General features: G+C 42.6%; 1 protein-coding gene across 3 annotated transcripts; it reads right to left on the bottom strand.

The window, feature by feature from the left end:
• Positions 1-26: 26 nt before the first annotated feature.
• On the bottom strand, positions 27-27,663 carry LOC132383931 (zinc finger protein 271-like). 3 transcript variants are annotated; one of them, XR_009508805.1, is made up of 3 exons: positions 27,629-27,663; positions 1,466-1,546; positions 27-746 (listed from the first exon to the last, which is right to left on the bottom strand). XR_009508805.1 is itself a non-coding variant. In XM_059955120.1 (2 exons), the coding sequence occupies exon 2, from the start codon at positions 25,506-25,508 to the stop codon at positions 24,267-24,269; it is 1,242 nt and encodes a 413-aa protein (XP_059811103.1). In that variant the 5' UTR covers positions 25,509-26,227; positions 27,629-27,658; the 3' UTR covers positions 23,771-24,266. The 3 variants fall into 3 exon arrangements, 1 of the variants encoding a protein (XP_059811103.1); XR_009508806.1 differs by having other exon boundaries at positions 27-824; positions 27,629-27,648; XM_059955120.1 differs by lacking the exons at positions 27-746; positions 1,466-1,546 and adding an exon at positions 23,771-26,227 and having other exon boundaries at positions 27,629-27,658.
• Between the last annotated feature and the right edge of the window lie 153 nt (positions 27,664-27,816).

Here is a 27,816-nt window from a genome sequence, read left to right as displayed (position 1 = left end):
CTTACCAGCAAAGATAGACAGGTCCGTTGAAGTCTGATGGTACTATTTTTAACAGTATTTATTGATAAAAATACACAAAAATAATATCAATGCAAACATACAGATAATATACGTCATCAATACTAAATCTGAAAGCGCGGGTATAATAATAATCAATAAGAAATAGCCCCATCGTTCTCTAGGGGATTAATGTATTGTCCGATGGAAATATAAAAGTCACTCAAGTTCATTCAAGCTGCAGCTTTTGGTTGGAGAGAAAGACGGATATTTAACTTGCCCATTCCTTTTATGATGTCAATCCTTCGAGAGTCGTTGGGGGCTGATTTCCCCTTTGTTGTCGGCTAAAGCCGTTCTCCTGTGGCAAGGCCCACCAATTCCGAGGCAAATGGAAAAGGACGCATGTGGCTTTCCACCGGCTTTCGCTATTACGCTGTTACAGGATTTTGAGCATTTCTTCTGGTGCGTCTGAGGGGCTGTTCCCACAGACCCTCTTTTATCCCCACTCACAGGGTCTCAGATGTCAATCAGCTTAGGGAGGATGCCATCCCCCAACCAGCCCACCTTGCCTGATTCCTTGAGGGCATCGATGAATAGCACAGCGCTCAATACACAATTCCCTCTCCAAGAGACAATAGCCGTTATAAATGGTTCCGCCTTTCGGAGGCCAGGACACATTCCAAACTCTTTGTGGATTCTGCATGTCCTTCTCTCATTTCTTGGGTCTCCTGACCTGACTTAATAGCGATCTTACGATTCCCAAAAAGGAGGGGGGGAGCACAGGCGTAAAAAAAGCAACAGATGGTTCGATATCCAAGGTGACAAATCTGGTAAATTTTTAACCAACCAATTAAGGGGTCTCAAAGCTAAACAACACATCACAAAAATTCGAATGGAAAACAGAAGCATCAACTCAAATCACTCTGAAATCAAGGGCACATTCTGGAATTTTTACTCCCTACTTTACACTTCTGAATCCCCAAATGATAACATTGCAGTTGAGAATTTTTTAAATGGCTTAAATATCCCCATGCTCTCTCTTGATCTCAAAATGAGTCTGAATGAGCCAATATCATTAGAGGAAATATCATCAGCCATCTCATTACAACAGACTGGTAAATCTCCAGGACCCAAAGGGTTCCCTGTAGAATTCTTTAAATCATTTTTGTCACTGCTCTTACCTCAACCAACCTTGGTTCTATCTGATCCGTTTAAACAAGGTAAACTGCCAGCATCATTTAATGAGGCACGCATCATTCTTCTAGCGAAGAGAGGCAAAGATCCAACAGAGTGCTCCTCATACAGGCGAATCTCTCTGTTAAATGTCTATGTCAAAATCTTAGCTAAAGTTCTGGCCCATAGACTGGAGAACTGCCTACCCTCAATTATTTCTGAAGACCAAACTGACTTTGTCAAAAACCACCTCCCCTTTTTAACATACGCTATCTATTAAATATTTTATACTCACCTTCAGTTGGGATCCCTGAATGTGTCATCTCCTTAGACGCAGAGAAAGCGTTCAACAGTGTGGAATGGAATTACCTCTTCGCTGTTTTAGAAAAAATTGATTTTGGACCAAGTTTTATTACGTGGATTAAACTGTTATATTTGCATCCCACAGCCTCTGTTTTGACGAACTCTCAGCAATCCCAACCTTTCAACCTCAAATGTGGAATCTGCCAAGGGTGCCCTTAAGCCCTTTACTTTTTGATCTGGCCATACAACCACTTAGGGATTGCATTCCGCAGTTGTGCGCATCTGATGGGGATTTGGAGGGAGGGAGTTGAGCACAAAGTCTCCCTTTATGCTGACGATCTCTTAACTTTTTTGTCAAACTCAATCACTTGCTTACCACCACCCCATGTTCTCATTCCTCAACAAATTTAGCCAGTTTTCAGGATACAAACTTAATTTACACAAGAGCAAATTTTTTCCAATAAATGGAGAAGCACAAGCATCAGAGTTTATTACCTCCCTTTTAAGGTAGTGAATAACGAATTTACTTACCTTGGCGTCACAGTAACAAGGAAACGTAAGTGACTTTTTGGAGAAAATTTCATTAATTTGTTAAATCATACAAAACAGAGCCTAGCATAGTGGTCACCCCTGTCCATGTCCCTGATAGGCCTAATTAATGTTCTCAAAATGAACATCCTTCCTAAATTCTTATACCTTTTTCAATCCATACCAACTTTCATTCCTAAAGCCTTCTTTGACTGGCTAGACTCAGTCGTATCGTGTGGAAGGGCAAGCGTCCCCGACTGAATAAAGTCCATCTTCAAAAATCTAAAAGTTTTGGGGGCACGGTTCTGCCCACTTTCTGCTTATATTTCGGGGCAGATAACGTATGCTGTCTCATCTTTTGGTCTCATTTTTACAACCAATATGACTGCCCAATATGAGTGACAATGGAGCTGAATTCTATTAAGAATTTCTCCATGTCTGCACTTCTTGGATCTGCACACCCTTTTCTTATGCCTAAACCAATTGTTAGTCCTGTTATTAGGTACACCCTGAGAGTATGGGCTCAGTTCAGAAAGCATAGTGGTCTCTATGGCTTCTCTCTCTTTCAAGTCCTATTCTATATAATCATCTCTTCCAGCCTTCTATGCACAATCCAACATTTCAGAAGGGGCATCAGGCGCTTTAGAGATCTTTTTATTGACAACTGCTTTGCATCATTTGCCAAATTTAACCTACCCAACACTCATTTCTTCAGATATTTGCAGATTAGACATTTTCTCAGCCCTTTGATATCAAACTTCCCTGAAGCACCCGACACAAACGTTGTTCATACGTTTCTCTGCATGAATCCATTGCACTAAGGTCCAATATCTACTATTTGTGATAAGCTAGTTGTTCTGAGGCGAGCCCCCCCCCCCGACAACACTAACACGTACAAACAAGCTGGATGAATTCAGCAGGCCGGGCAGCATCTGTTGAAATGAGCAGTCAACGTTTCAGGCCAAGACCCTTCGTCAGGACTGAAGGAAGAGGGGGCAGGGGCCCTATAAACAAGGTGCCAGGTGAAAAGCCAATCAGAGGAAAGATCAAGGGGTGGGGGAGGAGATAGGCAGGAGAGGTGAAGAAGGAATGGGTGTTTCTTGGACTGGCCGGAGGTGACTAGTGGGATACCACAGGGCTCTGTATTGGGACCACAGCTCTTTATGATTTATGTCAACGATTTAGATGAGGGCATTGAAAACTATATCAGCAAGTTTGCTGACGATACTAAACTGGGTGGCAGTGTGACATGCGAAGAGGACGTTAGGAGAATATGGGGAGACTTGGATAGGCTGGGTGAGTGGGCAGATACTTGGCAGATGTCATTCAATGTGAAGAAATGTTAAGTTATCCACTTTGGAAGCAGGAACAAGAGAGCAGAGTATTGTCTGAACGGTGTAGAGTTAGGTAAGGGAGAAATGCAAAGAGACCTAGGAGTCCTAGTTCATCAGTCAATGAAGGTGAATGAGCAAGTGCAACAGGCAGTGAAGAGGGCAAATGGAATGTTGGCCTTTATTACAAGGGGAATTGAGTACAAGAGCAAGGATGTCCTTTTGCATTTGTACAGGGCCCTGGTGAGACCACACCTGGAATATTGTGTACAGTTTTGGTCTCCAGGTTTGAGGAAGGACATTCTGGCAATTGAGGAAGTGCAGCGTAGATTCACTAGGTTGATTCCTGGGATGGCAGGGCTGTCTTACGCAGAGAGATTGGAGAGATTGGGCTTGTACACACTGGAATTGAGGAGATTGAGAGTGGATCTGATTGAAACATTTAAGATAATTAAAGGATTTGATAGGATTGAGGCAGGAAATATGTTCCAGATGTTGGGAGAGTCCAGTACCAGAGGGCATGGATTGAGAATAAGAGGTCAGTTATATAAAACAGAGTTGAGGAAGAACTTCTTCTCCCAGAGAGTTGTGGAGGTGTGGAATGCACTGCCTCGGAAGACGGTGGAGGCCAATTCTCTGGATGCTTTCAAGAAGGAGCTAGATAGATATCTGATGGATAGGGGAATCAAGGGATATGGGGACAAGGCAGGGACTGGGTATTGATAGTGAATGATCAGCCATGATCTCAGAATGGCGGTGCAGACTCGAGGGGCCGAATGGTCTACTTCTGCACCTATTGTCTATTGAATGTAAGGGGAAAGCACTATGGGTAGTAGAAGAAGGCAGAATCATGACAGATCATGAGAGAGGTGATAGGCAGTGGAAGAGGAAGAGGAGGCAGAGTGAAAGTGGGATGGGGGGAGAGGGAGGGAATTACCGGATGTTGGAGAATTCACTGTTCATGCCATGGGGCTGGAGGCTACCCAGATGGTGTATGAGATGTTGCTCCTCCAACCTGAGTTTGGCCTCATCATGTCAGTAGAGGAGGCCATGTATGGAGATATCCGAATGGGAATGTGAAGCAGAGTTGAAGTGGGTGGCAACCGGGAGATCCTGTCTGTTATGACGGACAGAGCGGAGGTGCTCGACGAAGCGGTCCCCCAATCTGCGTTGAGTCTCGCTGATGTAGAGGAGGCCGCACGGGGAGCACCGACTGCAATAGATGACCCCAACAGACTCACAAGTAGTGTTGCCTCACCTCGAAGGACTGTTTGTGGCCTTGAATGGTGGTAAGAGAGGAGGTGTAGGGATAAGTACCAGGTGGGAGATCTGTGGGGAGGGATGTGTGGACCAGGCAGTCACGGAGGGAACAATTCCTGTGAAAGTAGAGAGGGAAAGATGTGCTTAGTGGTGGAGTCCTGTTGAAGGTGGCGGAAGTTGCAGAGGAGAGTGTGCTGGATCTGGAGGCTGGTGGGGTGGTAGGTGAGGACAAGGGGAACACGGTCCCTGTTGTGGTGATGGGAGGGTGGGGTGAGGGCTGAAGTGCGGGAAATGGCATCAAAGTTGAGGGCATCATTGATGATGGCAGAAGGGAAACCAGGATTCTTAAAGAAAGTGGACATTTGAGATGTCCTGGAACGGAAAGCCTCATCCTGGGAGCAGATGCGGTGGAGATGGAGGAACTATGAATAGGGAATAGAATTTTTACATTTGGCAGGGTGGGAAGAAGTATAATCAAGGTAGTTATGGGAGTCAGTGGGTTTATAGAAGATGTCAGTGGACAGTCTCTCTCCAGAGATGGAGACCAAGAGATCGAGAAAGGGGAGAGAAGTGTCTGAGAATAGACCAAGTGAATTTGAGGGCTGGATGAAAGTTAGAGGCAAAGTCAATGAAATTGACAAGCTCAGCATGGGTGCAGGAAGCAGCACCAATGTAGTCATCAATGTAGCGAAGGAAAAGTGGGGAGCAATACCAGTATAGATTTGGAGCATAGACTGTTCCACATAATCCATGAAGAGGCAGGCATAGCTGGGGCCCATGCGAGTGCTCATAGATACACCCTTGGTCTGAAGAAAGTGGGAAGAGCCGAAGTTATTAAGTGTGAGTACCAGTTCCGCCAACCGGAGGAGTGTGGTGGTGTTGGGGAACTGGTGAGGTCTATTGTCAAGGAAGTAGCGGAGGGCTTTAAGACCTTCTTGATGGGGAATTGAAGTGTGTAAAGATTGGACATCCATGGTGAAAATGAAGTGGTCGGGACCAGGGAACTGGAAGTTATTGAAGAGGTGGAGGGTATGGGATGTAGGTGGGGAGGGTTGAACTATGGGTGACAAAATGGAGCCCAGGTAGGCAAATACAAGTTCAGTGGGGCAGGAGCAGGCTGAAACTATAGGCCTACCAGGACAGTCAGGCTTATGGATCTTGGAGAGGAGGTAAAACTGAGGTAAAATTGAGAGGAGGTAAAACATTTAAAGAAGTCTTGTCGGACATTGTGTATCCCACTCCAATCGTCTTTGATAACGGGGCATTCCCAGGAAATACGATAATAGTTTGCATTTTGATTTCCATAATTTCTCCAGCAAACAGAGAGGTTACTAGCATAATGGGATTTCTTAGAGGGTGTAATAAAATATCTTATCAAGTTTTTCCATCCGAACTCCTTCCATTTCTGTGAACTGGTACATTTCGATTGATACCTCCAAATTATTGTCCATTCTTCTTTGGATATAATTATCCCTCCTTTCCTTTGAAATGATTCTACTACCATTATCTGAATTATATGCTTTTCTAAATAGCTCTATCAAACATGTTCTTATTTTTATTTTTAACCATCCTATTAACATATTGTTGCATCTGTAAATACCAATAAATGTCTTGTTTTTCACTTTAAGTGTTGCGCTTTAAGCATTTCAAAACTGAACAGTGTTCCTTCTTTCATTATATTGCAAATAACTGTTATTACTAGGTGTCCAGTCCTTAAATCTAGCATCCAATTTATTCGGTATGCACACCATTTAAGAATTGCAATATCTCCCTCTAGTTTATATTCTTTTATAATAGTTTTCCATACTTTAAGTGTCCATTTCATCCATGGCTTATCAATAGTATTTATGTATCTTTGTATGTTGTTGTCAGCCAAAATTGCCTGTATGGGGATGGGAAGTATCCCCTCCTCAATGTTTTTCCATTGAATGTCATATGATGGGTTGCACCAACATATCACAGCTCTCAACTGTGCTGCAAAATAATAATCTCTAAGAGAAGGTAGGCCCCTTCCCCCCTTTTCCTTGGCTAATTGCAAAGTTTTGAGATGAACTCTAGGCCTTTTACCTTGTCAAATATATCTTGATAACATTTTGTTCCATTCATTGAATTGATTTTGATTAATCTCTGTTGGTAAGGTCTGAAAGGGATATAATAGTCTGGGTAGTATGTTCATTCTAATAAATTCAATCCTTGAACTGAGACTAAAAAAAGGAATTAGGTTCCATCTTGTTATATCTTCCTTAATATTTATATATATAGACTGATAATTGCTTTCTGATAATCTTGCCAAATCTTTAGGCATAATGATGCCCAAATATTTAAAAGACTCTGTTTGCCATGCCCAGGGATATCTACTTTCAATTTCTCTTGGTGCGCTATAGTTATATGAAAGTAATTGGGTTTTATCTATGTTGACTTGTATCCTGATAATTGACCATATTGTTCAAAGGATTGCAGCAATTTAGGTAAAGAGTATGTTGGTTGCCCTAGATAAATCAAAATGTCATCCGCGTAACAGGCCAATTTATGCTCTGTCCCTTTAGTAGTAATTCCCCTGACATCTTCATTTTGTCTGATGTACTGAGCTAATGGTTACAGATATAATGCAAAGAGTAACTGTACCACGCACAACCCTGTCTCATGTCCCTTTCTGAGGTAAAACTACTTGATAAATATTCATTGATTTTAATCCTAACTAGGGTTGTCATATAGTGCCTGTATAGTTTTAATAATTGTGTCATTGAAACCAAATCTATGTAAAACTCTGTAAAGAAAATTCCAATTAACTGAATCAAATGCCTTTTCAGTGTCCACGCTTATCACTATTGCTTCTATTTTTTTTTGTATATGATCCATAATGTGAAGTGTCCTTCATATATTGTCTTGTGTTTGGTGTTGTATAAATCTGTCTGATCGTTATGTATCATTATGGGTAGAAACTCTTCTAATTGTTTGGTCATGATGGAGGTGAATAATCTATAATTTACATTAAGAACGGATATTGGTCTAAATGACCCACATTCCATTTTATCATTGCCTTCTTTCAGTATAGCTGAGATTATTGTTTCCTTCCAGCTGGTGTTGGCACATGGCCTAGTGGGCAAGGCATCAGATTAGTAACCTGAAGGTCACTGGTTCGAGCCTCAGCTGAGGCAGCATGTTTGTGTTCTTGAGCAAGACACTTAATAACACATTGCTCTGCGACGTCACCAGTGCTGCATGGGTCCTAGTGCCCTTCCCTTGCACAACATCGGTGGCGTGGAGAGGGGAAGGCCTGCAGCTTGGGCAACTGCCGGTCTCCCATATAACCCTGCCCAGGCCTGCGCCCTGGAAACTCCAGGCACAGATCCATGGTCTCTCGAGACCGATGGATGCCACCACCAGCTAAGTGGCATTTGTGCCTTTTTTGGAACTAGTTCAGTGTGGGGAGTAAGACAGGAATTAACTTATTTTTAAATTCTTTGTACCACTTTGTACCATCTGATCCTGGTGACTTGCTTAATTTAAGCCTACTAATTGTAGCTTTTAGTTCAACTTCAGTTATGAACTCCAGAGAATTCAGGAAGGTGTCAATTTGGGTTATGCTTCCCCCGGAACTTTGGAATATAGAGTTTTGTAAAACTCTTCAAAAACTTCTTGAATTTCACTTAGCCTATTTTTTTTTACCATTTTTGTTCTTGGATCCCTAATTCTATGATTTGTATTTTCTGCTATTTTTTTTTTCAGTTTCCACGCCTGTATTTTCATAGACTAGATCCACTTTCATAATGTCTGTTTCAGAAACATTAAATTTTTCCTGATTTCTTGCATAGCCAAACTATTAATTTAATTCCTAATTTTAAAAAATCTCCTCTAATATATCCTATGCCAAATTCAATGTGTTTTTCTAGTTCCTTCAGCCTATTTTGTAATTCCTCTGTTTTATTCCTTTTTTTTCTTATATGAAGATATCGCTATAATTTTCCCTCTTAAAACAGCCTTGAGTATCCCATAGAATGGGAGGTGAAACCTCTCCATTATCACTGAATTCTAAGTAAAGACCAATTTCTTTTTTAATTTGTTCCTTAAAGTAGGGATCATTGAGTAGATAAAAACACAAAATGCTGGCAGACCTCCGTTGATACCCCTGCCCCCCCCCTTACCCCCATCCCTATCTATTATTTTAGTCTGGTTCTCTCTCTCTCTCTCTTTTCTCCCCCCTCATGATTATCTCCCCCCAGCCCTACCTTTCTTTATTTCCCATAATTCTCCACCTTCCCCCTAGCCCATTTACCTCCAGCTTATCACTTCCTAGCTCTCTACTTTATCCCTCCCCCCCTCTTCTTATCCCCCCTCAACCATCCCATGTTACTTCACTTCTGATGAAGGGCTTCGGCCCGAAACGTCGTCACTACCTCTTCCCATAGATGCTGTCTGGCCTGCTGAGTTCTGCCAGCATTTGGTGTTTTTATTTATCTCCAGCATCTGCAGATTCACTCGTGTGATCATTCAGTAGACTTGAATTTAGTTTCCAAATAGTATTCTTTGGTTGTAGGTCAAAATCAACGGATAAATATATAGATACATGGTCACTTACATTTCTTGTCCCAATTCCACAGGTGTTTATTTTGTCTTTTCCAAATGTTATGAAAAAGTCTATTCTTGTATATACAGAATGGGGTGCAGAATAATGAGTGTAATCCCTTCTGTTGGGGAAAAGGTCCCTCCATATATCAATTAGACCAACATTCTTAAAAAGTATATTAACTTTCTTATGTAAGGATTTTGTTTCATAGGTTTTTCTATTGGAAGAGTCTAACTTTGGCTGTAATTGTAAATTTAAGTCTCCCCCACATATCAGAAGACCTTCTGTTTCCATTATCATATTAGTAGTTTTCTGAAAGAAACTAATATCAATTCCTGGGGGGGTGCGTATATATTCAATAGAGTAACTGAATTTCCATCTATATTCCCCCTTACCAGAATAAATCTGCCCTCCTTATCCCCTATTTCAAATACTTTTTCAAAATTTAGCTTGCTTGAGATAAGAATAGCAACTCCTCTCCTATGTCCTGATTTATATGAGGAGAAAAATAAATTAGTGGAGCCCATTCTCTTTAGTTTTCCATGCTCATTATCACTTAAGTGAGTTTCCTGTAAATATTCTACATGGGCTTGTTCTTTTTTCATTTTGGATAGAATTCAACTAAGTTTGATTGGATTTAACAGCCCATTGACATTACAAGAAATGAATTTTACTTTGTCCTTAGCCATGTGTATTTATCTGTCAATACATCATTGAAATTAGCAGAATAAAACTTAATCGATCTATTCCCTGAATAAATAAGAACCAAGAAAAGCGAATAATAAAAAACAAGGCAACAAAGATGTGATTTCAAGGCTGAGGTCTTCAGTACATAGATGACCTTGGGTTGAGCTAGAGGAAACGTCTAGCTGTGGGGAATGGCCCCTCCTACCTGTGAGTTGAGGGTCTCCATTGCAGTACCCACAAAAGTAAGTGAACAAATCTATATCCATTACACAGAAAAGATTTCCCTGTGTATTCCTCCTCTATATGTATATTTATATATATATTCTCATTTAGGTGGGGAAAAAGGAGTGAATGAGTGAATAAGGAAGAATAATTGAGTAATATAAAATCCACACTATAATAAGTATTTCTTGAGATAGGTATAGCACCGTCTATTTATTCTTCCATTTAGTTTATCAACATTTTTAAAGTTAGCCAAACCTTATGGCTCTTCCAGAGGGGGTGAGGACTGTCTTCGGAAAACTCACAGTCTCTTTCTGATATACTTTTCTCACCCTCCTCCCGTCCCCTGCTTTCTCAATTCTCTCACTATTTCTCAAGCACAGTGGGATAAGTGCTCAGCCAGGCTTTCCCTCAGTTTGATCACACTGACGGCCTTCATGTCTGTTGTCGCCTCTTCCACTGACTGATATAGTTGCATCCCATCTTCATAAAGCACCTGCAGTTTAGCAGGGTACAGAGTCTGGAATCTAATCCTCCCTTGCTTAAATATTCGTTTTACTTCAGAGTATTCTTTATGTTTCTGCAGGACCACCGGGGGGAAGGGGGGGCTTAATCTTGATCGAAATATATCAATTTCCCATCCAAAAACACACTCTTCTTTCCCCAGGCCCTTCGTAGAATCTCTGCCTTGGTATTGTATTGAAGGAATCTAATTACTATTGAGCATGGCTTATCTTCTCTATCTCCAATAGGCCGCGGGGCGAGCACACGATGTGCCTTCTCAATTTCTTTATCAATCTACATTTCTGTACCTCTAGAAATGAATGCCAACATTGCACTCTCCTTCTTCACCATTGACACAATCTGGAGGTTAACCTTTAGAGTATCCTGCACAAGGACTCCCAAGTCCCTTTGCATCTCTGTATTTTGAATTCCCTCCACATCTAAATAATAGTCCGTCCATATATTTTTTACACTAAAGTGCATGGCCATACACTTTCCAACATTGTATTTCATTTGCCACTTCTTTGGCCATTCCCCTAAACTATCTAAGTCTCTCTGCAGGCTCTCTGTTTCTTCAACACTACCTGCTCCTCCACCTACCTTTGTATCATCAGCAAATTTAGCCACAAATTCATGAATCCCATAGTCCAAATCTTTGACATACATCATAATAAGCAGCGGTTCCAACACCAAACCCCATGGAATTCCACTGGTAACCAGCAGCTAGCCAGAATAGGATCCTTTTATTCCCACTCTCTGCTTTCTGCCAACCAGCCAATGTTCCACCCATGCTAGTAACTTCCTTGTAATTCTAGGGGCTCTTCAGCAGCAGTTATTTAAAAACGGAGCTTCGATGGTATTTGTCCATTGTACATGGCCTATCAGCGGCATCAATAGAGCTCTACCAACTGAATAAAAGTACAGAAGGGATAAGCAAAGCAGCCATTGTTGGGAGTAGGCCAGTGGCAAGAGCAGAACTGACAGGATTTGGCTCAAAAGAGGCTTCCACTAGGAACAGGAATCAACTGTGTAAAGCATCTGTTAAGGTTTCCTTTTTTGGGAGGGGGGGCTTCCCTCTCTTACTACACCATTTAAATGGCTGTGGCGTGCTCTTCATCCCAGATGTTGGAGAACTGGGAGACCTAGCGTCTCCCGGGGAACTAAATCTGCAGCTCCTTGAAGACTGTATTAGGGATCTGGAGCAGCAACTGGATGACCTTCGGTTTGTCCAGCAGAGCAGGGATATAATTGATCAAAGTTACATAGAAGCAGTCACCCCAAAGATAAGAGTCCGTGGTATTACAGGAAAGTTATTAACATGGTTAGAGCATATTGGCTGTTTGATAGGATGCAGTGAGTGGAAATATAAGGATCCTTTTCTGGTTGGCTTCCAGTGACTAGTGGTGTTCCGCCAGGGTCAGTGTTGGGACCACTTCTCTTTATGTTGTACTGCATATGAATGATTTAGATGATGGAATAGTTAGCTTTGTTGCGAAGTTTGCAGATGATATTAAGATTGGTAAAGGGGCAAGTAGAGTTGAGGAAACAGGTAGGATGCAGAAGAACAGAAGGATCCACTTTGGTTGCAAGAACAGGAAAACAGATTATTATCTGAACGGTGGCCGATTAGGAAAAGGGGAGATACAACAAGACCTGGGTGTCGTTGTACACCAGTCATTGAAGGTGGACATGCAGGTACAGCAGGCGGTGAAAAAGGCAAATGGTATGTTGGCATTCATAGCAAAAGGATTTGAGTACAGGAGCAGGGAGGTTCTACTGCAGTTGTACAAGGCCTTGGTGAAACCGCACCTAGAATATTGTGCGCAGTTTTGGTCCCCTAATCTGAGGAAAGACATTCTTGCCATAGAGGGAGTACAGAGAAAGTTCATCAGATTGATTCCTGGGATGGCAGGACTTTCGTATGAAGAAAGACTGGATTGACTAGGCTTATACTCACTTGAATTTAGAAGATTAAGGGGGGATCTTATTGAAACGTATAAAATTCTAAAGGGATTGGACAGGCTAGATGCAGGAAGATTGTTTCCGATGTCCAGAACAAGGGGTCACAGTTTAAGGATGCCTTTTAGGACCGAGATGAGGAAAAACTTCTTCACACAGAGAGTGGTGAATCTGTGGAATTCTCTGCCACAGGAAACAGTTGAGGCCAGTTCATTGGCTATATTTAAGAGGAAGTTAGATATGGCCCTCATGGCTAAAAGGATCAAGAGGTATGGAGAGAAAGCAGGTACAGGGTTCTGAGTTGGATGATCAGTCATGATCATACTGAATGGCGGTGCAGGCTCGAAGAGCCGAATGGCCTACTCCTGCACCTATTTTCTATGTTTCTATAGATTAGGAGAATGGGCAAGAAAGTGGCAAATGAAATACAATGTTGAATAATGCATGGTCATGCACTTTGGTAGTAGAAATAAATATGTGGATTATTTTCTAAAAGGGGAGAAAATCTAGGAATCTGAGATGCAGAGGAACTTGGGAGTCCTTGTGCAGAACACCCTGAAGGTTAACTTGCAGGTTGAGTTGGTGGTGAGGAAGGCAAATGCCATGTTAGCATTCATTTCAAGAGGTCTAGAATACAAGAGCAAGGATGTGATGCTGAGGCTTTATAAGGCACTGGTGAGACCTCACCTTGAGTATTGTGAACAGTTATAGGCCCCTCATCTTAGAAAAGATGTGCTGGCATTGGAGAGGGTCTAGGGGAGGTTCACAAGGGTGATTCCAGGAATGTAAGGGTTATCATACAAAGAACGTTTGATGGTTCTGGGTCTGTACTTGCTGGAATTCAGAAGGATGAGGGGGGGATCTCATTGAAACCTTTCAAATGTTTAAAGACCTAGACAGAATAGATGTGGAAAGGATGTTTCCCATGGTGGGAGAGTCTAGGACAAGAGGGCACAGCCCCAGGATAGAGGGGCGCCCTTTCAAAACAGAGATGCCGATAAATTTCTTTGGCCAAAGAGTGGTGAATTTGTGGAATTTGTTGCCACATGCAGCTGTGGAGGCCAGTTATTTAAGGCAGAGATTGATAGGTTCTTGATTAGACATGGCATCAAAGATTACGGGGAGAAGGCCAGGAACTGGGGTTAAGGAAGAGATTTTTAAAAATGGATCAGCCATGATTGAATGGTGGAGCAGACTCGATGGGCCAGATGACCTAATTCTGCTTGTATACCTTATGGTCTTATACTTGCTAAGCAGCCTCGTGTGCAGCATCTTGTCAAAGGACTTTTGAAAATCCAAGTACACATCTACAGCATCTCCTTTGTCTACTCTGCTTATAATTTCCTTGCAGTAGGTTTGTCAGGCAGGATTTTCCTTTCAGGAAACCATACTGGCTTTGACCTATCTTGTCATGTACCTCAATGTACTCCTTAATCTCATCTCTAAGAATCTATTCCAACGATTTCCCAACCACTGATGCCAGGCTAACAAGTCAATAGTTTCCTTTCTGCTGCCTCCCACCTTTCTTAAAAAGCAGAATAACATTTGCAATTTTCCAGTCATCCAGTACAATGCCAGAATTCATTTGTTTATTATATTTTCTCTACTAGATTATGTATTGCATTGAACTGCTGTTACTAAGTTAACAATTTCACGTCATATGCCAGTGATAATAAACTCGATTCTGATTCTAAATATACTGATTCTTGAAAAATCATTGTTAATGCCTCTGCATTCTATCCAGTTACTTCCTAGAACCTGAGGGTACATTCCATCAGGTCCAGAAGGTTTATTCACCCTCAGACCATTAAGCTTTCTGAGCACCTTCTCAGTCGTAATTTTCCTGCACATATTTCACTTCCCTGACACTCTTGAATGTGCGGTATACTGCAGATGTCTTCCACTGTGAAGGCTGATGCAAAATACACATTCAGTTCCTCTGCTATCTCTGCGTCTGTCATCACAATATTTCCAGCATCATTTTCTATTGGTCCTATATCTACCCTCAACTCTTTTTTACCCTTTATATACTTAAAAAAAGCTTTTAGTATCTTCTTTGATTTTAGTTGTCAGCTTCCTTTCATAATTCATCTTTTCCTTCCTAATGACCTTCTTAGTTTCCCTCTGCAAGGTTTTAAAAGATTCCCAATCCTCTATCATCCCACTCATTTTGGCTTCCTTGATTTGAATAAATTGCCCCATAAACTTAGGGAAAATGGAGATCAGTGGTCTAGAAACTGCAAGAAAGGCACAACCATGAGGTTACTTTCACAGACATTGTTGATTTTATTGAAAGCCGAGACACAACCATGAGGTTACTTTCACAGACATTTTTGTTTTTATTGAAAGCCAAATAAAATTTGCCCCAGTGTCTGAGAATGTATATTATGTTACACCACCAGCAGTAAACAAAGGTGTGAATAAAACTGGGTCACAACTTCATTCTAAAGCTAAAGGAAGAAACTTTGCTACTACTGTGGCTATGATAAAAAGTAAAGCTAAAACTGAGACAGGAGCAAATAATAAGGTTTGCCTGTGAACATAGTTTGGATTCAGTGTCTAATTTGGAGAAAAAGGATCATAATGAGAAGATTGCCTTCCTAAAAGCAAATGGTGTCAGCAAGGATTACAAGAAGCATCTTTCATGCAAGGTATGTAGTGGCAAGCAACCTAGCATACTTCATATTCACTATGTAGAAAAGGCCATGAATGAATCAAACACAGCAGTGAGTAGCGCCCCAGTATCTAATGGCCTTATGGGGCTGGTGATCATGACTGTAAACTTCCTATCACTCCAGTTCAGGTGAAGTTGAAGAAAGTAACAAGAAAGTGGTTACTTATGCTTTCCTCGATCAAGGAAGTACAGCAGTGTTTTGCACAGAGTGCCTCATGAACAAACTTACCCTTACAAGATAAAGAACACTCATTCTCTTACACACAATGGGTCAAAAGAACATTGTGAGTAGCTATGCCATTTCAGGCCAGCTTGGTCATGCCTTGGGATTGATTTCAATTAATTGCAACAGCAGTGCAATTAATTTGGGTAAATTTGCTAAGCTGATTCAATGAACCAATGCTCATTACATACCAAAGGATCTGTAAATTGAAACATTTCTCCTTACAAAAATTCTTCCTGGCCCAATGAAAATTTCTAGCATTTTCTAAATCCCAACATCTGTATTTTGATATTTTATTCAACTTACTCTGGGCTAGTTATGTGTTGAAATTTATTACAAAATTAAGTTGCCTCTAATTTTCTGTCTTTAATCTTCAGTGTGGGCTGTACTGATATTTTTACTTTGAATGTGAAAAAACGCAAGATGTTGTGTATTCGTTCTATTAAGTTGATAATTACTTTAGTTTTCAACATTACTGAAAGCAGAGCTTCTATCTCCACCTTCTGAGACTACTTCGTCTATCACCAGAGAATGAGGCGGCGAGATGGAAATGAGTGGGCAGTATGTGACTATCATTTGAATTTTTAAAGATTGTGTAATAACTGAGGGATCCTGACAAAGTGTATACCAACAGTGATATTTCTGTTGCAAGCCAATTTTAAATTTCTATCAAAGATTGAAAGGAGTACTGGTAATTTTAGTCAGTTCTTTATGTTTTACCTAATCATTGAAGATTTTGGCATCAGCTATTATATTTTTCTCACAGTTACTCACTCATTTTACTTTTCCTGTCACTAACAACACAGAGATCCTTTGTTGAATTAGTAAACTACACTATTCCAGGCTCCCATCCACGGCTCATCAGCTCGGGAGATCTCCCATCCATGGTCTCTGATAAGTGGGGGTGCTGTTGTCGTCTGGCACACCGACCTGTACATAGCGGAGGCACGATGACAACTCGCTGACACCTCCTCTTATCTACCCCTGGACCATGACCCCACTAGGAAGCACCAGTCCACTGTCTCCCAAACCATTTCCAATCTCATCAGCTCGGGAGATCTCCCATCCACAGCCACCAAACTTATAGTTCCCACACCCTGCACTTCCTGTTTCTACCTCCTACCTAAGATTCACAAACCTGCCTGTCCAGGCAGACCCACTGTCTCTGCTTGCTCCTGCCCCACTGAACTCATTTCTGTCTATCTCGACTCTGTTTTATCTCCCCTTACTCAATCCCTTCCCACCTATGTCCATGATACTTCCCATGCTTTACATCTCTTCAAAGATTTCAAGTTCCCTGGCCCCCACCGCCTCATTTTCACCATGGACGTCCAGTCCCTATATACCTCTATCCCCCACCAGGAAGGTCTCCAAGCTCTCCGTTTCTTCCTGGATTCCAGCCAATCACCTTCTACCACCACTCTTCTCCACCTTGCGGAATTAGTCCTCACCCTTAACAATTTCTCCTTTGGCTCCTCCCATTTCCTCCGAACTAAAGGTGTAGCCATGGGCACCCGCATGGGTCCTAGCTATGCCTGCCTTTTTGTCGGCCATGTGGAGCAATCTATGTTCCAAGCCTACACCGATATCTGTCCTCCTCTTTTCTTACGTTATATCGACGACTGCACCGGCGCTGCTTCCTGCACGCATGCTGAGCTCGTCGGCTTCATTAACTTCGCCTCCAACTTTCACCCCGCCCTCAAATTCACCTGGTCTATTTCTGACACCTCCCTCCCCTTTCTAGATCTTTCTGTTTCTATCTCTGGAGACAGCCTATCCACCGATGTCCATTACAAACCTATAGACTCCGACAGCTACCTAGACTATTCCTCCTGCAAAAATGCTATCCCTTTCTCTCAATTCCTTCGCCTCCACCGCATCTGCTCTCAGGATGAGACCTTTCATTCTAGGACAAAGGAGATGTCTTCCTTTTTTAAAGAAAGGGGCTTCCCTTCGTCCACTATCAACTCTGCCCTCCATCACGTCTCCCGTATTTCATGCACCTCTGCCCTCACCCCATCCTCCCGCCAGCCCACCAGGCATAGAGTCCCCCTGGTCCTCACCTATCACCCTACCAGCCTACAGATCCAATGTATAATCCTCCGTAACTTCTGCCACCTCCTACGTGATCCCACCACCAGCCACATCTTCCCCTCCCCCCCACTCTTGGCTTTCCACAGGAATCGCTCCCTACGCGACTCCCTTGTCCATTCATCCCCCCCATCCCTCCCCACCAACCTCCCTCCAGGCACTTATCCCTGCAAACGGAAGAAGTGCTACACCTGCCCCCACACTTCTTCCCTCACCACCATCCCAGGCCCCAGACAGTCCTTTCAGGTGAGGCATCACTTCACCTGCGAGTCAACTGGGGTGATATACCGTATCCGGTGCTCCCGATGTGGCCATTTATACATTGGAGAGACCCGCCACAGACTGGGAGACCGTTTCACCGAACACCGGTACTCAGTCCTCCAGGAGTGGCGAGATCTCCATGTGGCCACACACTTCAATTCCACAGACCACTCCCACTCCGATATGTCTGTCCACGGCCTCCTCTACCGTCAAGATGAGGCCACACGCAGGTCAATGGAGCAATACCTTATCTCCCGCCTAGGAGATTGGAGACTGAAACAGCCCTGTTGACAATTACAGTCTTCATGTGCTTTAAAGTAACATGTATAGACAATCATTTAAGCATAATCCATCATATCATAGTTAACTTTTCTTGGGATTGACTTTATACATTTCTGAAATGCTGGATTAAAATAAATTACTTTTTATTATTTCAACATATTAATATCTCATATAGTTCTCACATGTAACTCAAGATCAATTAGTGTGACCACCAATTACCATCTTTACACAGTATTCATTATAAAATCTGTTCTCTCACTACTCTTTCATATGCAGACAGAAGAACACTTTCTAAAGTCCTTTCTCCAACTGCTATTTTCTTTTGTAAGATTAATTAACGTTTCGTGTGATGGTTGAATCACACGTAACGCATGGACACTAAGGAGAGGGTTGTGTGCAGTTCTATGTTAGAATATAGAAAGTTTTAGCTAGATAGGGTGCAGAAAGGATTCGCGTGAATGTTGTCTGGACTAAAGGGTTTAAGTTCTAAGGGAAGATTGGATAGGCTATGACTTTTCTATGGAGCAAAGGAGGCAGAGCTTATTGATGACAGGACTAGATGTGTTCATGCTCAGTTTTTATACAATAGTAACAGTAATATCTTGAAACTAGTTATTGTAGCATTAAGATGAGCAGGTACATTTTTGAATGGGATCTGAAGAGCAAGCTTTTATTTACATGAAGGGCGGGGGGTATATGGACAAGCCTCAAGAAGTAGTGACTGAGGCAAGTGCAATTATAAAATTTAAAAGAGAAGTATCTAGATAGGAATGGTTGGGCAGGATGTCAACCATGGAGTTAACTATCAGTAATCCAGGTAAGCACAGGCATGAATAATTGGACTAATGGACCAGTTTCCTGCTGTATCACTACATGATTCTGACACAGACCAGCTAATTTCCCAACATGTACAATTGTGACACAGGTGACACAAGTGAGTGATGATAACCCTGATTCTGACATGGGTTTCTATTGTGGACTGAGAGTGGGAAGGGGGCAGGAAGAGGGGAATCATGGTTGGGGAAAAAGAGAAGGGAGAATGGAGAGAGCAGGAAGCGGCAGAGACATTCTATAATGATCAAAAACCAAACCAATTGTTTGGGATCAAATAACCTTGCCTGGTGTCTCAGGGCTGGGACCCCCCTCCCCCAAAACGCCTTCTTTACCATCCGTCCCACACCCCTCCTGCAGTGCTCCCAACATCCTTTAGCCTCACCAGATTTGCAACCTCACTCTCTATTCCACATTAACGAATTAAATACTGTACAAATATCTCCGGCATCCTAGCTATAAATATGTGCCTAGAACTTTTGGAGTTCTGTAATACATTACCACCACTGTCTGGCCCATAAATAACATTTCACTAATGCTTACCAATCCCTCTCTCTTTCTGAAATCCAAAATTCCATTTGACTTCTCCGCTTTCTCTGCTGAGGTTGTTCCTCTCTTTTCACTTGTACTGCTATAGTGTATGGTGCACCATGCCTTCAGTCACATATTCACTTCTCTGATCTTATTTTACCCAATGAATTTACTTGTAATTTTAATGGTATTCTGGAAATTACAAATGTACTTGTTGCTTTGTTCTTTACAGTTTGGATTCTAACTACTCAGACCATCTACAGTATATTTCCCTATGAATATCATCAGTTACAGTGATATATCATGTTCCCTCCAACCATGAGGAGATAATCCTACTCCAGAAGCAGACAACTAGATCATAAGACATAGGAACAGAATTAGGCAGGTAACAGCAACTCAAATAACCAAAGTGGTCTTCAGAGGAGCATCTCTGAATTCACAACACATCGAACCTTAAAGTGGATGGGCTGTAGCAGCAGTAGACCATTAGAATTAGATTAGAATTAGGCCATTCAGCCCATCAAGCCTGCTCCGCCAATCAATCATGGATGATTTAATCATCCCTCTCAACCCCATTCCCTTGCCTTCTCCCTGTATCCTTTAACTAATCAAGAATCAATCAACCTCTGCTTTAAATATACTCAATGACTTTGCCTCCACAGTCATTGTTGCCAATGAACTCCACAGACACATCACCCTCTATTCTGAGTCTGTGCTCGCTGGTCCTAGACTCATCCAATCGAGCAAACAACCATTCTAACAAGACCTTTGAATATTCAACACGTTTCAATAAGATGCTCCTGCTTTCTTTTAAACTCTTAGCAACTATAGACCCAGAAACATCAAACATGCCTGACATTAACCCTTTCATTTCCAGAATCATTCATGTGAACCTGCTCTGGACCCTCTCCAATTTCAACACGTTTTCATGGATAAGGGGCCCAAAACTGTTCACAATACCCCAGGTGCAGTTTAGACCAATGTCTTATAAAGCCTCAGTATTATATCCTTGTTTTTATATTGTAGTCCTCTCAAAATCTATGCCAAAATTGCACTTGCCTCCCTTACCACCAACTCACTCTGCAAGGTAACCTTTTGTGAATGAATCCTACACAAGGGCTCCCAAGTCCATTTCCACATCTGATTTTTGAATTTTCTCCTCATTTAGAAAATATTCATAGCCACAGAAAAGGCACAAAATTTAAATTAGAAAGGTGCCCTTTGCCCCCTTTAGTCCATGCCGAAACCATTTAAACTGCCTACTCCCATCAACCTGTATTGGGACCATGGTCCTCCATACCCCAACCATCCATGTACCTATCCAAACTTCGCTCAACATTGAAATCAAGTTTGCATCCACCACTGGAGCTGGCAGCTTGCTCCATACTCTCATGACCATCTGAGTCAAGTTTCCTCTCATGCTCCCCTTAAACTTTTCACATTTCACCCTTAACCCATGACCTCTGGGTGTAGTCCTCAGAGGAAAAGGCCTGCTTGCATTTACCTCATCTATACCCCTAATAATTTTGTATAACTCCATCAAATCTTCTCTCAATCTTCTACATTCTAAGGAATAAAGTCCTAACCTAGTAGTTCTTTTCTAACAACTCAGGTCCTCCAGACCCAGCAATATTCTTGTACATTTTCTATGCACTCTTTCAACCTTATTTGATGGTAGGTGACAAAACTGCACACAATACTCCAATTAGACCTCACCAATGTCTGATACAACTTGTAATGAAAACATTGATTTATGAAGGCCAATGTACCAAAAGCTTTCCTTAAAACCCTACCAACCTGTGACACCACTATCAATGAATTGTGGACCTGTACTCCCAGATCCCTTTGTTCTACCACACTCCTCAGTGCCATATCTTTCACTATACAAGACTATATAACAACCTGGTTAGTCCTACCTAAGTGCAGCACCTCATACTTGTATGCATTAAATTATATCTACCATTTTTCAGCTAATTTTTCCATCTGGTTCAGATCCCTTGTCAAGTCATGATAACCTTTCTCGCTATTCGCTACACTCCCAATCTTGGTGTCATCCACAAATTTGCTGATCCAGTCAATCACATTATCATTCAGATCATTGATATAGACGACAACAAAGGATCCAGCAACAAAAACTGCAGCATGCCACTAGACACAGGCCTCCAGTCAGAGAGATAACCCTCCACTACCACTCTGGCTTCTTCCATAAAGCCACTGTTTATTATTCACTACCTCATCAGGAATGCAGAATGACTGGAACTTCTTAACCTGCCTCCCATGTGGAACCTTGTCAAATGCCTTGCCTTCATCTTGCCTTGTCCATGTAGATAATATCCACTGCCTTGCCTTCATCTACTTTCCTGGTAACTTTCTTGATTAAACTCACTCTTAGACATAACCTGCCATGCTGACTAACCATAGTCAATCCATGTCAATTCAAATACTTATATATCTGGTCCCTCAGGGTACCTTCCAATAACTTCCCCACAAATGATGTCAAACTTAACCAACCTAGAATTTCCAGGTTTCTGTTCAGAGCCTTTCTTAATCAGAACAACTACTTTGGCTTTCCTCCAATCCTCTAGTACCTCTCCTGTCACTAAGTATGATTAGGGCCTGAGCAATTTCTCCTGTAGGGTAATGCCCTGGGAACTTGTCCACCATGATTTGCTTCAGGACAGGGTCCATGAAGTTGGTGCTTCTTTGCCTCATTCTATAGTTTCTGGATCTGTTTCCTGAGTAAATGCATATGGGAAAAAAACTTACTTAAGATCTGCTCCATCTGCTTTAATCCACACATGGATAACCATTCTGATCTTCCAGTGGACCAATTTTGTCTCTTGCAATCTGTTTGCTCTTAACATATCTGTAGAATCCCTGAGGATTCTCTTTCACCTTGTCTGCTAGGGCAGCTTCATGCCTTCTTTTAGTGCCCCCCCCCCCCTTTCTCTTTTAAGTGTTCTCTGGCATTTCTATATTCCATAAGCACCTTATTTGTTCCTTTTTGTTCACACTTGCTAAAAACCTCATTTTTGTTCCCTAAACAGGTACATACAAGCTTTGTATTCTCAAAATTTTACCTGTGAAGGTTCCCACCTACTAAGTACACTTTTGCCAGAAAACAGCTTGCCCAATCCACACTTGTCAGATCATTTCTGATTACCATATTTACTATGAAACTAATGCCATTCTGGGCACTGGCTGCAAAGTGTTTCACCCATACAAACTTCTATCACCTGACCTATCTCATTCCCTAACAGCAGATAAAAGTATTGCACATTGTCTCATTGGCACTTCTATGTGCTGATTAAGGAAATGTTCTTGAACACATTTTACAAACTCTATCCCATCTAATCCTTTTACAATATGGGAGACCCTGTCAATATGTGGAAAGTTAAAATCACCTATTTTAATAATCTTATGTTTAATCTTATAATAATCTTACAATAGTCTGCAATCTGCCTACACATTTCTTCCTCTAAATCCCTCTGACTATTGGGTGACTATTTCTAATACAGCCCCAATAACATCATCATACCTTTCTTTTTTTCTCAGTTCCACCCATAACGCCTCACTAGAGGAGTTCCTCAGTTTGTCCTGTTGAAGCACTGCCATGACATTTTCCCTGGCTAGTATGGCCACCCTTCCTCCTTTAATCGCTAATGCTGTCACGTCTAAAACAACAGAACCCTGGAATATTAAGCTACCAATCCTAACTCTCCTGCAACCAAGTCACAGCAGTAGGGTCTCTGGATCTGTGACTCAGAAGGAGAGAAGAGGTGAGCTCTGGTGATAGGGGATTCGTTAGCTTGGAGAATGAAAGAAGGTTCTGTGGACGAGAACAAGATTCCCAGATGGTATGCTACCTCCTAGGTGCCAGGGTCCGGGATATCTTGGATTAAGTCCTTAGCATTCTTAAGTGGAAGAGTGAACCGCCAGAGGTTATATGTCCTATCTATCATCCTTTCAACCTCCCCAATGATCCAAAGTTCATCCAGTTCCAACTCCAATTCTTTAACGCAGATTGTTAGAAGCTGCAGCTGTTTGCACTTTTCGCAGTTGTAGTCATCAGGGACACTGGAGAGCTCCCTGCCTTCCCATATCTCGCAAGAGGAGCATTTCACTATTCTCCCTGGGATCTCTACTACTGTAACTGTGCAAATGTAAAGAAGAGGGCAAAAAAAAACAAAGTTTACCTGAAACACACACAAAATGCTGGTGGAACACAGCAGGCCAGGCAGCATCTATAGGAAGAAGTACAGTCGACGTTTTGGGCTGAGACCCTTCGTCAGATCTCGGCCCAAAACATCAACTGTACTTCTTCCTATAGATGCTGCCTTGCCTGCTGTGTTCCACCAGCATTTTGTGTGTGTTGCTTGAATTTCCAGCATCTGCAGATTTCCTCATGTTAAAGTTTACCTGTAGCTTTTATTTGCCTTCTCTAACTGAAAGCTCTCCTCACTGAAGCCTCAAAACTTCCACTCTTGACTCTGTCCACTCTGATGGTTGCCACCCTGCTTACCCCTACCTTACTTTAACTTGTTTTTGCTAATCAGTCCCAAACACTGACGGGCCACTGCTTAAAGCTTCAAAGAAAATCTTGCCTTTAATACTTGATCAGTGAACCTGAGTGAATCACATCCTCTCAAGCTTCTGATTGTTCTTTTAGCCTCTGGTCAAACCTTGGTAGTGTGACACAAGGTTGGATGACTATGAATCCTTCCCACGTTCAGAGCAGATGAATGGCTTCTCCCCGTGTGAACCTGGTGGTAGTGTGGATAAGTGTGTGAATCCGTTCCCACAATCTGAGCAGGTGAACAGCCTCTACCCAGTGTGAACTTGCTAATGTTCCTTCAGTTGGGATGACCGAGTAACTCTCTTCTTACTTTCAGAGCAGGTGAATGGCCTCTCCCGTGTGTGAATTCGGTAGTGTTTCACAAGGGTAGATGACTGAGTGAATCCCTTTCCACATTCAGAGCAGGTGAACGGCTTCTCTCCAGTGTGAATTCGCTGGTGTCTCTGTAGTGTGGATGAGTTTGTGAATCCCTTTCCACAGTCCGAGCAGGTGAATGGCCTCTCCCCGGTATGAACTCGGTGATGTACTTTCAAGTCAGATAACCAAGTGAATCCCTTTCCACAGTCTGAGCAGATGAACGGTTTCTCCCCAGTGTGAACTCGCTGATGTTCATTCAGTTGAGATGACCGATTGAATCCCTTCCCACATTCAGAGCAGGTGAACGGCCTCTCCCCAGTGTGAACTCGCTGATGTCCCTGTAATGTGGATGAGTGAGTGAATCTCTTCCCACAATCTGAGCAAGTGAACGGCCTCTTCCCAGTGTGAACTACCTGGTGTACCTGTAATTGTGATGATCGAGTGAACCCCTTCCCACAGTCAGAGCAGGTGAATGGCCTCTCCCCGGTGTGGACTCTCTGATGTACTTTCAAATCATATGACCGAGTGAATTCCTTCCCACAGTCTGAGCATGTGAACGGTTTCTCCCCAGTGTGAACTCGCTGATGTTCATTCAGTTGAAAAGACTGAGTGAATCCCTTTCCACATTCAGAGCAGGTGAACGGCCTCTCCCCAGTGTGAACTCGGTAGTGCATCACAAGTGTAGATGACTGAGTAAATTCCTTCCCACATTCAGAGCAGGTGAACGGTTTCTCCCCAGAGTGAACTCGGTAGTGCTTCACAAGCGTGGATGATTGAGTGAATCCTTTCCCACATTCAGAGCAGGTGAACGGTTTCTCCCCAGTGTGAACACGCTGATGTATTTTTAAGTCAGATGACCGACTGCATTCCTTCCCACAGTACGAGCAGGTGAATGGTTTCTCCCCAGTGTGAACTCGCTGATGTACTTTCAAGTCTGAAGACCGAGCAAATTCCTTTCTGCAATCTGAGCAGATGAACGGTTTCTCCCCAGTATGAACCCGCTTATGTCTCTGCAGCGTGGATGAGTGTGTGAATCCCTTCCCACAATCTGAGCAGGTGAAAGGCCTCTCCCCAGTGTGAACTCGCTGATGTTCGTTCAGTTGAGAAGACCGAGTGAATTGCTTCCCACAGTCTGAGCAGGTGAACGGCATCTTCTCGGCATGAACTCACTGATGTTCCTTCAGCTGAGATCTCAGTGTGAATGGCCTCTGTCCAGTGTGTACTTACTGAAATGATTGAATGAATCCCTTCCGTCATTCAGAGCAGGTAATGGCCTCTCCCCAATGTGCACTAGATGGTGTCTCGAAAGTGTGGAGGAGTATGTGAATGACTTCTCACAGTCTGAGCAAGTCCTCGTCCTCTCACTTATGAAATTTCAAAGACAAAATAAATTGTTTCCAACAGTCAGAACAAGTGGAGAATCTCACTGTGCTGTGACCCTGCTGATGTATCTTCAGGCTGGACCATAGAGTAGATCTCCTCCCACACACACAATGGCCTCTCCCCACTGTGAACTAACTGGTGTGTCTGTGGGTAGGATGTGAGTAAATCTATTCACACACTGAGAGAAGGGGAATTATATCACACAGTGATCAATTCTCTGGCAATTCAGAAAGTCAGATGTCAGACGTTTTGAATCCCTTACACAATCATGCAGTTGAAGAACTGATCTCTAGTGATTAAATGTTAGTATGATCTCAGCATCCTTGGTCCAGTGGATTAAACTGAGTTACAATAGAAAACTTCATTTCAGATACAAAGCATGTTTCCAGCTGGGATGAGAAAATTCTTCATCTCCAAGGATCAACAATAGATATATATTGATGCTGCAAAGAAGATTCCCATACACCAATATTCTGCCATTTCTAACCTGTAAAAGTATTTACAAAAGACATCAATAGGTGAGGAATGATATTTCAGGTGTAATTTAAGTCTATGGTGAACTATGATGTCACATTGTTATGAAATTCAAATCAAGATGGTGGAAATCTTTGGAGCGTAGAAGGTTGAAGGGGGACTTGATAGAGATATTTAAAATTATGAGGGGGATAGATAGAGTTGACATGGATAGACTTTTTCCATTGAGAATAGGGGAGATTCAAACAAGAGGACACGAGTTGAGAGTTAGGGGGCAAAAGCTTAAGGGTAACACGAGGGGGAACTTCTTTACTCAGAGAGTGGTAGCTGTGTGGAACGAGCTTCCAGTAGAAGTGGTAGAGGCAGGTTTGATATTGTCATTTAAAAAAAAAATTGCATAGGTATATAGACAGGAAAGGAATGGAGGGTTATGGGCTGAGTGCAGGTCAGTGGGACTAGGTGGGAGTAAGCATTCGGCACGGACTAGAAAGGCCAAGATGTCCTGTTTCTGTGCTGTAATTGTTATATGGTTATATGGTTAAATCCTCAACTTCAGCTGGCCACAGATCAGACATCCTGACTGACCTTCAAATTCTCTGACTGTTATCAGAATGGGCCATTTCTGCCTGTCACCAATCTGTGACGTGGCTCAGTTTGTCTCTCCCTATTAGTACTACTGTATTTCAAATTCTGGTAAAGGCCCACGGTGCTACAAAGAGCACTTGTTATTACATGTCTGATCCTGGAGATTTTCTAATTAATCTGACCCCCCCCCCCCCCCCCCAAGTGATTGACAGTGAACTACTGGTCACTTGTTACTCGGGAAAAGGTGTTTGGTAGCATTATGTACACAGAGAGAATAGAACAAAAGTTCTCACGGGTAGAATGGCGCAGAACAAGAGGAGGTAGATCAAAGATGATTTTTCTCAAGAACTAAAGCTGACAAAATGATTTTGTCCTTTTTTTCTACTTGCAGCATTAACTGAAACTATCACTGACTGGAAGGAAGACTCTTCACCCGAAATTAACTGGGAACTATATTTTTCCGAGTTCCTAATGCTTGGATTTAGCTAGCTGGAGCTCGGCCGTGTTTGCGCGATCTACTTGTTCCAAGCGTTGGTAGTGTCACCCATGGCTGTCACTTTACCCAGAAGCCCTCACGAACGAGAACCCCATCTATCCGTTACCCCAGGACCCAGCGATGCGCATGCGCCGCAGAAATGGCGCCACCACCATCGCTAATCAGCCGAAAGCTGCCCCGGGGCCTGGGTACGGATCATGGGGCTGAGTGAGGAGAGAACCGACACTGTCCCGGGATGCAGGACCACAATGTGTCTGGACCTCACAGTAATTGTCTCTCAGTCGCGGTTCGCCACAGCTCCCGACGAAACTGCTGACCGGATTTCGCTCCTACCTGCAACTGCTCCTTATCAGTCTCTCGTCCGATGAACGCATGCGTAATATCCAAGAACTACATGTGATCCTTACGCATGCTCATCGGGGTTACTAGATTGTCTTTTCCTAAGCCAAATTCCAGAAAATTGGCTTTTCCCCCCCCACTTTGGTTGGCTTCAGAAAATTCATTTGGCTTTTTGGCTTTTT

This window comes from Hypanus sabinus, chromosome 31 (genome assembly GCF_030144855.1).
Source record: "Hypanus sabinus isolate sHypSab1 chromosome 31, sHypSab1.hap1, whole genome shotgun sequence".
Classification (NCBI taxonomy): Eukaryota; Metazoa; Chordata; class Chondrichthyes; order Myliobatiformes; family Dasyatidae; genus Hypanus; species Hypanus sabinus.
The sequence above is the reverse complement of the archived record's forward strand: the minus strand, read 5'-3'. Positions and strand labels throughout refer to the sequence as shown.

Bases quoted from the DNA above. Each gene is read 5' to 3' on its own strand.
- LOC132383931 (XM_059955120.1), bottom strand. From the start codon at position 25,508: ATGCCGTTCACCTGCTCAGACTGTGGGAAGCAATTCACTCGGTCTTCT.